The sequence below is a fragment of the Oncorhynchus mykiss genome, chromosome 25, assembly GCF_057628025.1.
Source record: "Oncorhynchus mykiss isolate SJ-2025 chromosome 25, ASM5762802v1, whole genome shotgun sequence".
In the NCBI taxonomy this organism is placed as follows: domain Eukaryota; kingdom Metazoa; phylum Chordata; class Actinopteri; order Salmoniformes; family Salmonidae; genus Oncorhynchus; species Oncorhynchus mykiss.
The window spans coordinates 63,901,024-63,916,373 of NC_143046.1; the positions used below are offsets into that span (position 1 = coordinate 63,901,024).

At 43.1% G+C, this 15,350-nt stretch overlaps 2 protein-coding genes across 2 annotated transcripts in view; one reads left to right on the forward strand and one right to left on the reverse strand.

Moving 5' to 3' along the window:
• LOC110505492 (dnaJ homolog subfamily C member 17) overlaps window positions 1–7,490 on the forward strand; it is a 45,651-nt gene extending 38,161 nt beyond the window's left edge. The window contains exon 11 of the mRNA XM_021584747.3: window positions 7,057–7,490. Within this exon, the coding sequence (XP_021440422.1) occupies window positions 7,057–7,176 (120 nt within the window). The 3' untranslated portion in view covers window positions 7,177–7,490. The remainder of the gene's footprint in view (window positions 1–7,056) is intronic.
• A 2,308-nt stretch (window positions 7,491–9,798) lies between these two features.
• LOC110505495 (GTP cyclohydrolase 1 feedback regulatory protein) lies at window positions 9,799–14,857 on the reverse strand. The gene is made up of 3 exons (XM_021584749.3): window positions 14,523–14,857; window positions 11,070–11,164; window positions 9,799–10,632 (listed from the first exon to the last, which is right to left on the reverse strand). Exons 1-3 carry the CDS (start codon window positions 14,556–14,558, stop codon window positions 10,494–10,496), a joined length of 270 nt encoding a protein of 89 aa, XP_021440424.1. The 5' UTR covers window positions 14,559–14,857; the 3' UTR covers window positions 9,799–10,493.
• Window positions 14,858–15,350: the final 493 nt, after the last annotated feature.

A 15,350-nucleotide genomic window follows, 5' to 3' on the forward strand; every position in this document is an offset into this window, starting at 1 on the left:
TGCCCGAATGCATAGTGTCAACTGTAAGGTTTGGTTGAGTAGGAATAATAGTCTGGTGCTGTTTTTCATTGTTCGAGCTAGGCCACATAGTTCCAGTGAAGGGAAATATTAATGCTACAGCATACAATGACATTCTAGAATATTCTGTGCTTCCAACTTTGTGGCAACAGTTTGGGGAAGGCCCTTTCCTGTTTAAGCATGACAATGCCCCCATGCACAAAGCAAGGTCCATACAGAAATGGCTTGTCGAGATCGGTGTGGAAGAACTTCACTGGCCTGCACAGAGCCCTGACCTCAACCCCATCGAACACCTTTGGGATGAATTGGAATGCTGACTGCGAGTCAGGTCTATTCGCCCAACATCCGTGCCCGACCTCACTAATGCTTTTGTGGCAGCAATGTTCCAACATCTTGTGGAAAGCCTTCCCAAAAGAGTGGTGGCTGTTATAGCAGCAAAGGGGGGGACCAACTCCATCTCCATATTATTGATGATGATTTTGGAATGAGATGTTTGACAAGCAGGTGTCCACATACTTCTGGTCATGTAGTGTAGGTATTTCTCTTGATCAAATGCGATGGGGCAGTGCGATGGGGCGGTATGCAAATTGCAGTGAGTCTAGGGTATTGGGTAATGTGGAGGTGATACGATCCTTAGCTAGCCTCTCAAATCACTTAATGATGACATATTTGAGTGCTACGAACGGACAATAGTCATTTAGTTCAGTTACCGCCGCTTTCTTGTGTGCAGGAACGATGGTGGACATCTTGAAGCAAGTGGAGACAGCAAACTGGGATTGGGAGAGATTGAATGTCTGTTAACACTCCAGCCAGCTGGTCTGCGCATGCTCTGAAGACATGGCTAGGGATGCCGTCTGGGCTGGCAGCCTTGTGAGGTTTAACACACTTAAATGTCTTACTCATGTTGGCCACTGAGAACGCGAGCTCACAGTCCTCGGAAGCGGCTATTTCTAGAGGCAACCCGGAACATATCCCAGTCTGTTTTGATCATGCAATCTTGAAGCATTGATTCCGATTGGTCAGACCAGGGTTGAACAGTCCTTATCACGGGTATTTCATGTTTGAGTTTCAGCCTATAGGAAGGGAGGAGCAGAATGGAGGCGTGATCTGATTTGTCGAAGGGAGGGCGGGTGAAGCCCTTGTAGCCAGCCCGGAAGGGAGAGTAGCAATGGTCGAGAATTTTCTATGTGTGAGTAGCGTGTGTTGGTAAAACCTCAATAGGGTTTTCCTCAGATTTGCTTTGTTAAAGTCCCCAGCTACAATAAATATGGTCTCAGGATATGCGGTTTCCAGTTTTCCATAGATTAGGGCCTAATGAAATGTATTTCATTTCAGATTTTCTTATATGAACTGTAACTCAGTAAAATCTTTGAAATTGTTACATGTTGTGTTTAATATTTTGCTTCAGCGTACATAAATACAGTATGTTTTTATTTCTATAGCTTAGCTTTTCTTTAGAGGGAAACGTGCCTTTCCCCAAACTCTGAATGGCATTAAGAAACTAGGTGTTCAATTCTGATTGTGGCCTTAACTGAATAACACAGGAAGTAGACTTGGGGCCCATTTCTGTAGCGCTTACTGCAGTAATATGATCTAGTATTTGCTCCTTCATTACAAAGTCTGTCTATAGACCTGGATTCCTTTTGTGTTATGTCTGTTCTCAAAAAATAATGATGATGATGATTGATCTTCTCCCATTTATAAAGTGTGAATTTACGCTTATGAGGAATCACAGTTTGACTGTGGCATATGCGATCCTCCTGCCCAGTGTGTGTTTGTTTGACTATGCGGGAGCGCCTGGGCACACTCGCACATATCACACACACCCCTAATGATCTCTACATAAGTATTTGGCTCTCATAAATCACCGGGTCCATAGCCCACTGACACACATGCATTTACTCACGCACACACATGACCTGCAGAGAAATGGCCCCTTGATTAGTTTCACCAGACTGCAGTGCAAGTAGAACATTTTATCTTGAACCACAGCATGGCCAGAAAGAGACCAACTTGGCAGATATTCAACAAATCTTAACCCCTTGTGTTCATTTAATGACATTTTTTGAAATACCATATGTACTGTACTGTTTTTATTTTTAAGGATGAAATCCACATCTAGACCTAGCAGTAATTTACCTGTACAACCACTATGGTGTGGTAGTTCTGTGGTAGAAGTACCGTAGTCTTTAGGAGGAGCTGTCTGTTTGACCTATTTGTCTCAGACACCTTGGAGCGGGATGTGTGTCATTGTTTACAGTCGATCTTGGAGAGCAGGAAATCAAAGCAAACTGAGGCGATGTTGATCAGAATGTTCTGAAAGGAGGTGATGGCTTCAAGTCTTTTCAGTCTTGTCCAAATCATTCAAAGACTTCTATGTTTATCAACGCTGTACACAAACACACATCTCTCCTCGTGATCTCTCTCTTTAGGCTAATGAGGGCTGATGGCTTCCAGTCTGTTTCTGGACTGCCAGTTAAGGAGGCAGACAAGCTCCGTCTCATGTCCATGACGCAGTGCTGTCAAAATTCAATTTCCCTGTGTTTTATATCATATCGTACAACAGCTGATGAAACTAACACTGTAAAAGTGTGATTAATTTTTTTCAAATAATAATTGTATCAGTTAGTTGCTAATTTTGAAAATACAATCTACAAATGACCTAATCAGAAGGTTTGCATACCTGGGAGTTTCAGCTTTCCATGGGGACATCCAATATGTGGTAAATTGATGAATAGACCAATAACAATGAGTTCCAAACCTCTGCCAGTGACAGCGGGGCTGTACTTGTGAACATAAGCAAACATTTAAAGTCAAATGGGTTCTCCCGCACAAAATGCATATCATCCAATGAAAAGCGTTGATTTACTTGCATGTGACTGAACGCTAAATTGTAGCTGTTCCCATCAGATAACATGGTACAAGTTAGCCCTATGCTAACTTCAACAGGTGGCACAAATTATATCCTGGCACAAGTGCATCAACCAATTCAAATAGTTGGATGTGTTCCAACACTTTTTCATGATGTCCAACAGCATGTTCTGATCATCAAAGCAACTATCATCAAAGTATATTTGAGTGACTGGTCAAATTGCTCTCTGTGTAAAGTGCCTAGTCCACGTAATTGCCACAGATGTTAGTTTTTAGTTTTTTTCCCCACCTTTTGATATTCACACAAACGCACTGCTATTTCCTAATAATCATAATGCACAGGCTATAATACATGGACGTGTACACCGAAATGTAGGGCTACAACGGTTTATAGGCTATGCATTATTATAATCATCCACGTCGCACATGTTTTTAATTGAGTGTCAAGGAGCGGCAGTGAAGGTTTGTTCCTCAACAAGAAAGCCACGAGGGGTTAAAGTGCACTATCAATTGTGAGTTAACCGCTTTAGCATTGGTGCCACCAAGAAGCGATGATGACAATGATAGCCTATATGACTGCTATTTGACAAATCCATGAGGCTCTTTAAAAAAAAATATATATATATATATATATATATATTTTATGTATGATAAACTTGCATGTTGTAAGGACCTCATTTATATTTTTCAATAAAAGCACATGGATGTGTGTGAAACTCATAAACAAAAACATGGGATTTTGTCATATATGAGAAAATGTTGTCTAACGTAGTAAGTAGCCTAGTCAAGGATGCATCGGCGCAATATTGGCACACACCATTTTATTACAGATCAATGGAACAACTAAACCTTGAATTTGTAGGTTCAAAATATCCCTCTCGTGCAAGCATATAATCAGTACCACCTGATGAAGTTAGCATAATGTGTGCCATGTTATCTGATGGGGCCAGCTATAATTTAGCATTATGTCACATGCAAGTAAATTTGACACTTTTCATTGGCTGATATGCATTTAGCTCCAGCTATAGTAGTTTTCAGTTTTACCCACCCCACTCAGACTACTCCCAAGACAGTCCTAGGAAAGTTCTTGCTTGAGAATTGTTTGCTAAAAAGCAATTTTCTTCCCCATTTTAATGGAAATCTATTACAATAAGGTATTTAATTGATACCTAGAAATGATTTGGTATAGAAAAGGCTGCATTGGGCCTTTTAATGACATCATCAGGCCATCACAGCCCGAGGCACACATCTGTCATGAGCTGGAGAGAGAGAGATTTAGGAGGGGGAGAAAATGAGTCTCTCTTGATAACCCTAATTTCTACCCTGCAGTAGGTTGAAGGAATGAATACCCTTAGACGATACTGCTATGTTTTCAGATCAGTCCTTCTGTGATCGTCTGCTAGATCAGATACCACTTTTTGTTCTCCTTTCTCATCAACAAAAGTGTGTAATATGTGTAACTCAAGATGTGAACACACACACACACACACAGAGAGAGACCGGTGGGTCTAATGTAGAGCCGATCTCTTGATCCCATCTGTCTGTGTGGGGAACACACTGCCTGGCCACCTGCAACATGGCCTGCCTCTTCCAGGGGAGCACCCTAACTCACAGCTTTTCCTGGTGTATTGTGATGTACCGGCTGGCCTGGGGTCAGGTTGTTGGGTGCTGTTGGGAGGCCTGGCCCGTGAGTGATATCAGTGCTGTAAGTCCGGCCTAAGCAAGCGAGCGAGGACCGGGGCAGTGTGTGTGTGTTTTTCATCCTGTCTCTGTGCTGGCCCTGTCTTCTCCTGGCTTTGTTGTGGGTCCTATTGTTTGTCTTCTGCGGTTTCCCTAGACTCCCTCCGGCCCACACACACACACACTTGTACATACAAACACATCTCCCCAAGTATTTGGTTAGTGTGATGCACAGGCTAAACATGTACGTTGAGTGCCCAAGTCCCCAAGAAAGGAAACAGCTCTCAGCCAGAGAAGTGCACCACACCACTCATAGACACCTGTTTGTGTTCTGAGCCCACCTCTACATGGGAAGTGAACCACTAGATTCTCTATTGACCATACATGGGAAATCAATGGAGACCACTCTGTCATATAGGCTGTTTTTTTTATATGGGCATTTCAGAGAGTGGCCAGTAGAGGTCAGTGTGGAGTAGAGGTGGAAAAGGGGGACTGCATTTCCTCCGGCCCACAGTTACACCATTTGTTTTGTTTAATTGAAGATGCAACACTTAATTGAGCTTGCGTGGTATTTCATAGTTACATGTTAGTCAAGGACTTGAGCTCACATTACTGGAATGATAATCACAGCCCTCTATCCAACAGCAGGGCGAGGGAGCCTGCATCCGCACACCATCCCTCCTTCTCTCCTATCTTCTTTCCTCTCTCTCGCACACATGGGTGGATGCTGGAGTCCCAGTGATCTCTTCCAGATGGTTTACCTCACCGAGCCACTCTCTGAACCTCCCTCATTCTCTTCTTCTCATTTCACTTTGTCTCTCTCCCCCTTTCTCTTCTGTCTCCCACTTTCTCTTCTGTCTCACTCTCTCACACATCCACACACACTCCCTCTCTTCTCTCCCCTCACGGTCTTAAGGAGATACTTCCTTGGCACAGCAGACTTCCTCGATCTAATCCTATAAACAAAAGGTTTATTCTGTGGACACTGAGCCTCCTTCCCCCTCCATGTCAGGATTACGGGCAGTGTGTGTGACTGACTGTGTGTGTATACATGCATAAGAATGTGTCTTTGCATGCTTTTGTGTTTTTAAAGTGTATCGGCACCTAGTGCTGACTGTGCAGCCTAAGCTTATCTCTGTGTGTGTCAAATCCAAAAATCAAATCAAATGGTATTTGTCACGTGCCGAATACAACAGGTGTAGGTAGACTTGACCATGAAATGCTTACTTACAAGCCCTTTAAAAATTGACAAAATTAACAACAAAAAAGTAAATAGTAACACAATAAAACAACAATGAGACTGTATACAAGGAATACCAGTACCCTGTGTGTGTCTCTCTTTCTCTCTGTGTGTGTGACTGTAGAGGGCTGGAGTACAGGCTGAGCAGAGGCTAGCCTGCGTCTGTTCCAGCCCGGCTGATTAGCCATTAGCCGGTGGCTGGCTCACTCTGGCCTCTCTAATTTCCCTCAGTAAGGGAATCCCTGTACAGCTCTGCCTTTCAAAGCAATCACACAAGGATGACCACGCAGGCAGGCAGCATCCCAGCCCTCATTTTTGGGCTTACTGACCTCAGGCAGGGAATTATTTTGTCATAGTTCCTCCGGCCCGTCTAATGCATGCTAACCCGCTGTCATCCTATTTGTAACTGAGACTCGGATGTAAACTGAGTGTACAAAAGATTAGGAACGCCTGCTCTTTCCATGACATTGACTGACCAGGTGTAAACTATGATCCCTTATTGATGTCACTTGTTAAATCCACTTCAATCAGTGTAGATGAAGGGGAGGAGACAGGTTAAAGAAGGTTTTTAAGCCTTGAGATTATTGAGACATGGATTGTGTATCTGTGCGCTGTTCACAAGGCGTATGGGCAAGACAAAATATTTAAGTGCCTTTTGAAAGGGGTATGGTAGTAGGTGCCAGGTGCACCAGTTTGTGTCAAGAACTGAAACCCTGCTGGGTTTCTCACGCTCAACAGTTTCCCATGTGTATCAAGAATGGTCCACCACCCAAAGGACATCCAGCCAACTTGACACAAATGTAGGAGGCATTGGAGTCAACATGGGCCAGCATCCCTGTTGAACACTTTCGACACCTTGTAGAGTCCATGCCCCGACAAATTGAGGCTGTTCTGAGGGCAAAAGGGGACATTAATATTAGGAAGGCGTTCTTAATGTTTTGCACTCTGTGTGCATCTGAAGCGGTTCTCTCCTCTCTCTGGTCAGACAGATACACAGACAGCAGCAGTGACAGACAGTGTTATCATTTGTTCCACCTATGTAACATTGTATTTTTGCATTTGCACTCTTTAGCCGTGTTATCCCATTATTAATGCAACGGCTTAGCAGATGGTTTGTTCTTCCTTCTGAATGTTTTACACTGGTAACTGAAGTAAAGCCTTTTTAAAAGACCACGGTAAGGATCACTGGTTGTTATATCCCTGTACCTGTCCTTCATCTACCTGCCTGTGTCTGTCTTCCCCTGCAGGGCGCCCTGAGCAGCGAGCGGGACTACGAGAGTGTGGTGCTGATGAAGATGAGACAGGCAGCAGAGAGACAGAGACTTATAGAGGAGATGCAGAGAGAGGACGAGGAGAATGCAGCTTAGTACCAGGCCCAGGCCGGGATTCAATCCAAGTTGTGTTGTCTATAAGCGCACAGTGCTTGACATTTTAAAGGTCATTTCCATTTGAGCCGACATCTGCGACCTCCACGAACGTCTGGGAAATTGCCTTTTAAAAGACACGTTGTCGGTAGTGCAGGGCACAGCGCTTTAACAAGCCGTTCAATGAATCCTGGCCCCAGTCCAGCTCTGCCCAGCCACAACCCAACTCTACTACACACCCGATGCTTTAGTTTCATAAAGCACATCTCGTAGTTTTATTATGAATTATCTGTTGAATAAACATCTCCTTTACAGAATGTGTTTCTTCTTGTTTGCCATTCATTGAATTACTACCGGGACGGCTCCGTTGGTAGAGCGTGGTGCTTGCACTGCCATTGTTGGGGGGGGGGTTCGATTAAAAGCATCTGCTAAATGGCATAGTTTATATGTTTCCAGCTACTACTGTAATGTAATCTCAACCAATGTACTTTTTCATCCAAACCTCTTCTAAGACAAACAGGGGAACAAGATTTATACTGTTATCGTAACGTATTTCAAAAGAACCCAAAGCGTTGGGCCATCCAACACAACCATCTACACCAGATCTAAATTCTGAAACCATGTGATTTGCGTCTGTCACCCTCGCTCTAACTGTGAAACATTCTTTCATTACCATATCTTTGCAGCCAAGAGACTGAGTTGTTTCCCTTGAATGCAATTTTTGGTGTGTGTGTGTGAGAGAAACTAGTCGAGTCTTCCAACAGTCCAAACCACGACCATGTGATCAGAAGATGGGAAAGTCATGGCTATTCCATGTTTAATCGGCAATTAGTCTGGAGTGGTAGTACTGTAGGCAGGTTTTAAGGGAATGCTTGTGAGCTCACGTGATAAAGGGAATATAGTATGGAGGCCCTAATCGCAGCGCTGGTTATGATGATTGTTCCTGGGATTTTCTATATCTAAGGCTTTGCACCAATTTACAGAGGCAGTGCTGTACAACTTCAAGGCTGTAAACTGTACTGTTGTATTTAGGATTTAAAAAATGCTTACTCTTAAGTTTGATTCACCCTTATGTCTCCTTTGTCACATGTTTAGAGGTTGTGTTATAGTAAATACATAAGTTCCCTCGAAAGTACCTGAACACTGAAGAGGTCATTGGATGACTGGTTGGCCCACCGAAGGCAGTGAAACCAACTTCAGTCCCTAAAATCAATAATATGTAATTTCTATACATCAATGGCATTCATGAACCATATGCTCATACAGTGTCATGACCAGTTGCTCTCTTCCGGTTTGTTGCGGTTCCAATTTCAGATGAGTTTCCCAATAGAGGCTACTAAAGGAGTTGCTCATGGAGGAAGAGGTCTCCTGATTTGACAGGCTACTGCTGGGAGCTCTGGTCAGGACCTGTCACACTGAGCCAGACTGTGGTCACTCTGATGGGGAAACAGGCTTTTGTAACAGTCTCCTCTCGCCGTGGAACATCCCAAATACAAAATATATATATTTTTTTTGTCCTTCGGGGAACTATGGTGTAATGGTGTCTCAATTTGTGGGGTTGTGGCGTTTCCTCCTGTCATCGTGTTATTTAGGAGCCAGGCGGTCCATCCCAGTGATCTATCTTCCCGGCACTCCCGGCCTGCCGCAACTCTTACACAACAACCAGCTGTGGTGTGGCACGGTGTGGTGTGAGCCATCTGGTCCCTACGCTGCTCTTTTTCCCCCTCCTCTCCTACTGCAATATACGCTCATCAGATGGTTCTGTTTATGCATTTGACGGTCTGCCTTTCATATCCCGCCTTTTCATATCCCAGAGAGAAAAAAAGCCCAAACATTCATTGTCCAAATTACAGCAGAGGAAATACAATTACAATTCCCCTTCCAGAAACACATCCTGACAGTGCCCTGTGCCAGCAGACTGTGCTGCATGCAAATTAAACGGGAAGACACAGCGTCCCAACAAAGTCCATCCAATCAACAGGAGAAGCCCCCGGCGGCATCTTCACAGCATTCTCTCCTCCTCTTCCTAGGATTTTCTGTCCGTGTGGAAACTGGCAGCTCCTCAGACACCAGCGGAACCTGGAACTGTCACAGTTACACCCGCATGGAGAAATTAGGGACCCTTTTGATAGCTAAATGGTGGCGAAGTCACGGAAGAGGGGGCAGGCCTGGTGAAGGCTCAGTGATCTGGGGTTAGCCTCAGACACGCGCTGGCAGCCCAGGAGCTGCAAATGAGCCTCTAATGAAACCACCCAGCAGCAAAAGGGCTGCCTCACACGGTCTCTCTCCGCCGGCCTCCTGCAGCACTCGTCACACTCACAGGACACAACCTGACTCTGACCTCGCCCTGTGTACTGAGCTGTGACCGGCCCACTTTGAGTCTCAGAAACCACCCAAATGCTGCAGACACCATATTTCTCCTGGGCCTGAGGCGAGAAGGCACTGTTCTTACTCTCTTTCCTGAGAAAACAGTATCTGATTTATCCAACAAATGTAATGCTAACCATATTCTACTGACAGATGGCAGATGGGGAGATCAGACTTCCAACCTGTTCTTTTACTATACTCTACCTCCTTGAGAGTTGAGACGTGCCTTGGAACAAATCGGATACAAATGACATCAAATAATAGTCACCTTTTTATTATAATTGCCTCACGTGCTTCTCATTAATTTATATCACCAATTACAAGAACTACATCAATAGCTCTAATCTAATGGAATAGATTGTTGTGCCTTGATGGAGTCAGGATAAAGGAATGTTTGTCGACTGGTAAAATTAAAAGGTAAATATTTGTTTGGCCTAAAGACAAAGTAAAATAAACTTTGAAACTGATTAATCTCACACTTGACGTTCAGTTACAGATAGTTGGAATGACATGAACTATACTCTCTACTCTGGTAAAATTAATCTTGGTCATTTGAGCTGTAATTCTTTCTGGAATGTACATTGTCATCTATTTCCCTGAAGTCTGTTTACCAATTGGTATGATAGATTATGAACAAGCCACTACTCGCATATCTATTTGGTAGCTGCTCCAAAACATTGGAGTGCGTCTGAACGGGAGTACAAATGTTTGACAAGTAGCGTCATTATACAAATTCACTCATGTAAGGTCCTTTATGTCAAATTCTGTACTTTGCTCCCCTTGCTCAAAAATGACTAGAAGGTAGAAAGAACCATTACATCACTGAGAGAACAGTAGCAGGATGAATGTATAGAATTATCTGCCTTGATTTGTAATGTTAAATGTATAGTATAGGTTTTCTCTGTGGCCCCTCATTGGACGGAGGACACTACAATCACAATCTCGACCCCCGGTCAGGTTATGTAGTCTGTCTCCTTGTACATGCACCACACCAGCGTCTGTCCCACGCCAGTCATGGTCACCACACGGAAGCCAATCTTCTCCAGCTTGTCCAACACCAACCGCGGAGAGTCGTCCACGTGGTACTCCGAGCTGCAAGAGGCACAAAGCGTTGTTTTTTCGCGACCTGTAAAACCCATTGTAAACTCTGTCGTCTGGAGTGCTAACACACGCAGGAGGACTCAATGAGCCAGGATTTTGCTTTTGTGATTAGTCCCTCAACACCTTTTGGTTAATTTCACAAAAGCAACCCATGGCAGATCCGCAACGACAACACTTCCCTGTTCTGCGTTCCATCAGCTCTGCTGGTCTGTTCCCAAACTAAAGAACAGCAGTCTCCTTTCTGCACTGGTACAACTTATCTTTCACTGCTACACCATTGTTCCATGGCTCTGTGACTATGAAAGTAAGAACCACTTCCTGACACAGTAGGGATGGATTTCGCTACACCCGCAATAACATCTGCTAAATAAGTGTATGTGACCAATAAGATTTGATTTGATGTCACTTGTGACATGCTGAACACTCACAAATTGTTCCCCAGCATGGTGGTTTTCCTGGCTCCCAGGTAGTTCATTATGGCTGGGTCAGAGTATTCATCTCCTACCATGGTTGGCCCAGTCTCCTGAAAAACAACACCTACAGTTGAAGTTGGAAGTTTACATACACTTAGGTTGGAGTCATTAAAACTCATTTTTCAACTATTCCACATTTCTTGTTAACAAACTATAGTTTTGGCAAGTCGGTTAGGACATCTACTTTGTGCATGACAAGTAATTTTTCCAACAATTGTTTACAGAATTGTTTTCACTTACAATGAATTATATCACAATTCCAATGGGTCTGTTTTTGTATTTTTTGTATTGTAGACCTCCAAAAGTCTGGTTCATCCTTGGGAGCAATTTCCAAACGCCTGGAGGTACCACGTTCATCTGTACAAACAATAGTGCGCAAGTATATACACATGGGACCATGCAGCCGTCATACCGCTCAGGAAGGAGAAGCGTTCTGGCTCCTAGAGATGAACGTACTTTGGTGTGAAAAGTGCAAATCAATCCCAGAACAACAGCAAAGGACCTTGTGACGATGCTGGAGGAAACAGGTACAAAAGTATCTATATCCAGAGTAAAACGAGTCCTATATCGACATAACCTGAAAGGCTGTTCAGCAAGGAAGAAACCACTGCTCCAAAACAGCCATAAAGCCAGACTACGATTTGCAACTGCACATGGGGACAGCATCATGTTGTCGGGGTGCTTTACTTTGCTGCAGGAAGGACTGGTGCACTTCACAAAATAAATAGAATCATGAGGCAGGAAAATTATGTGGATATATTGAAGCAACATCTCAACACATCATTCAGGAAGTTAAAGCTTGGTCGCAACTGGGTCTTCCAAATGGACAATGACCCCAAGCATACTTCCAAAGTTGTGGCAAAATGGCTTAAGGACAACAAAGTCAAGGTATTGGAGTGGCCATCACAAAGCCCTGATCTCAATCCTATAGAAAATTGTGGGCAGAACTGAAAAAGTGTGTGTGAGCAAGGAGGCCTACAAACCTGACTCTATTACACCAGCTCTGTCAGGAGGAATGGGCCACTCACCCAACTTATTGTGGGAAGCTTGTGGAAGGTTACCTGAAACGTTTGCCCCAAGTTAAACAATATAAAAGCAGTGCTACCAAATACTAATTGAGTGTATGTAAACTTCTGACCCACTGGGAATGTGATGAAAGAAATAAAAGCTGAAATAAATAATTGTCTTTACTATTATTCTGACATTTCACATTCTTAAAATAAAGTGGTGATCCTAACTGACATAAAACAGTGAATTTTTACTTTGATTATATGTCAGGAATTGTGAAAAACGGAGTTTAAATGTATTTGGCTACGGTGTATGTAAACTTCTGACTTCAACTGTACATTATTGCCACTGTCTCTTTTTTTTTTTACAGCATTCAGTGTGGCAGACATACTAAAGAGAGATGTCCTTGTTGGCCTGAGGATTCCTTTGTACCCCAGCTCATCTGCAATAGCCTCGATACATTTTCATGCAATTTCGTAAATTAATTAGATATTTATGACCATGGCCGTAACTACATATGAGGACACCGAGGTTCGGACCTGGGTAATTTTTTGAAACCTCGTCCCCCAAAAAAGAATACAAATAGATTTTGTACACAATAAAGAAAATAAATTACGGGTCAACATTTTAAATATTGCTCCCAAGCTCAGAACGCTTATATTCTTGATCTGACTGACTTCTAATTGTGCCAGCCTCTTCGAACGACTGGAATCATTAACAGTGGGTAGCTCGTCCTCCGGACTCGCGGTACAGGCCGAGGGCCGGAGACATGAAACGAACTACCCCAACTCGGAGGCGGATCACTGGCAGTGTTTGCGAGGTGCTGGACAAAAGGCCATTTTAAAACCGTCCTGCGACTCCTGCCGATTGCCGTGCCTACAGACATCCCCCAAACAAAACAAAAAACGATCCTCGGAGAATGAGTCAGTCAGGTGGCTATCTGTCGGCAGAGACTTTAATTGTAAAGTTGAAAGACTCTGGCCAGCTAGAAGGATAAAGTAAGAAGCTAACGTTAAACGGGGTCTACCTCAGCAGGAGCAAGAAATACGCTACTAAGTTCTCAACTTTGCTTTACAGAGAGTAGGCATTTGGATAAAAGTGTATGCTAAATGGGATACAGTGTGCTATTATATTCTAACAATGATGTGGCGTTCAGTGCTGAGGCAGGCTGCAATGCATTCAGGAGAAGGCAGAGGAGACAGAGAGGTTAGTATGTGGCTCCCAAACTTGGTGTCAGGGCCCCATGTGGGGTCCCCTGAGAAAATCTGTGCTAATCTTATGAAAGAGAACTTTAATAAAATATGTTTTAACATCTCCATGGCCTATCTTCCCTATAGGCCAACAGTAACATGCAATCAAAAAGCAAGAACTAGACTTTTCTATACCACACACTCACAAACTGAACACAATTAATTGGTTAGTTGGTTATCACTTTCATTTGTATCCCCCTGTAGCTTTAGAATGTGCAAAGTGTGTTGACATATAGTGCCTCCCACAATGCAGGTGATGGCTGCAAGGTGCAGTTGGTGAGAAGGAGTCCCGTGTAGCTCAGTTGGTAGAGCATGGCGCTTGCAACGCCAGGGTTGTGCGCATCAACATTTCTGTTACGGCTATACAGGTCTGGCTCGCAAGGGCGACAAGTATGAAAATGTATGCACTCACTACTGTGTCACTCTGGATAAGAGCATCCGATAAATGATGTCAAATAAAGAAAGTGCAGTGACTTCATCAAAAACTACATGACCTTTGATCACATGATTTTTATCACGTGTTCATGCAGTCGATGACCATCAGTCACAATTCGGACAATTTTGAAAACCTGCAATACACGTTGAAAGGCGTGACTAAATAATAAGAGTGATCCACTCGAACGCGCCCACAGACAGGGCATTTTCATGCCATTGTCTCTTCAAAAAGTTGCAAGAAATACGAATCACTGATGCGTTCTGTTGACCTCTTTCTTATAATAAACTTGTGCAGATTAATTACATTTCAATACATTTTTGAATATTGTTGAATTCAGTTTTAATGTCTGGATTCTGTGATTGAGATTATGTCCGCATCGCGGATTGCATGGCAGGCCATCCACAATCTCAAAATCAATTGACCCAATATGCACACAAATTGGCCAAAATATTTGACTGAACAGCGAACATGTGTTTTTAATTTGGGGCACAACATTGTCCTGTAGTTAGACTTATTTGTTTTGCTTCCACGTTTGCAAATGTTACAATGTTGCATAACAGATCATAGGTTGCAATATACTAAGCGAAAAATGTCAAATCGGCTACATTGTTGCAGAGCCATTGCCTGCCTTTACAAAATATTTTGAGTCTAATATTGCGTGCGTCAACTACAAGCATGCATACTGTATGACATGACGAGAAGAGGAATACTAACCAGACGGATCTGAGTACTAACGAGTACATAGGGCATCGTGGATCTCAACCGTTTAACGGGTAGTCCCCCGGGAAAGGATGATTTTTAGACGGTTACTTCAGAGACACGACAGTCCCCTTTCCAAGTTGCGCTCGCACTGACAGCGAATGCGGAAACACCCATCGCAATCGACAAATCACAACTCTCACTCTCAACAGCTGTCAACAACGCTGGTGTATGCACAGTGTGCTCGCGTGTCCAATATAAGAGCAAAATAAAGTGTAAAAGCTATTAAATTTGACACGCAATGAAACCTATTTACATGACAAACTGGACTTAATGTGAACATGCTATACATTAAAATAATTTCTGATGTCATATTTAACGATTTTTGTTAGACAATCATAAATTGTAGCACGACTATTTGTTTACAGATATAGGTTTGTTTACATTTCATGGAGATGTTATCTGGGAAGTGAACTCTGGTCATGTTGCAATCAGAGTAGCAAGGCTCTCCGTCTGACTCTGAACATAATGCCATGTTCATGTTTTTTTTTATCAGTTCGACTAAAGTGGTTTATTTTAATTATGTGGCTTTGAAACGGTGCATCATTACCCACTGTTGCTTCAGCCAAGACATGCATGTGTAGCAATCGTAGTGGTTTCGTATGTGAAGAGCTTCTTTAGGCAACAAATACATTGGCTCTCATAACTAAAATATAAACCCTGTCTGTCAAAGTTCTAAGACGTTGACCGAGTTATTCTGTTTTTGTGACGTGTCTCCTGGTTTTTTAAAATTGTGAAATATGAACTTTCGACTTTCCATGGTCAAACACTAATTATTTTTAT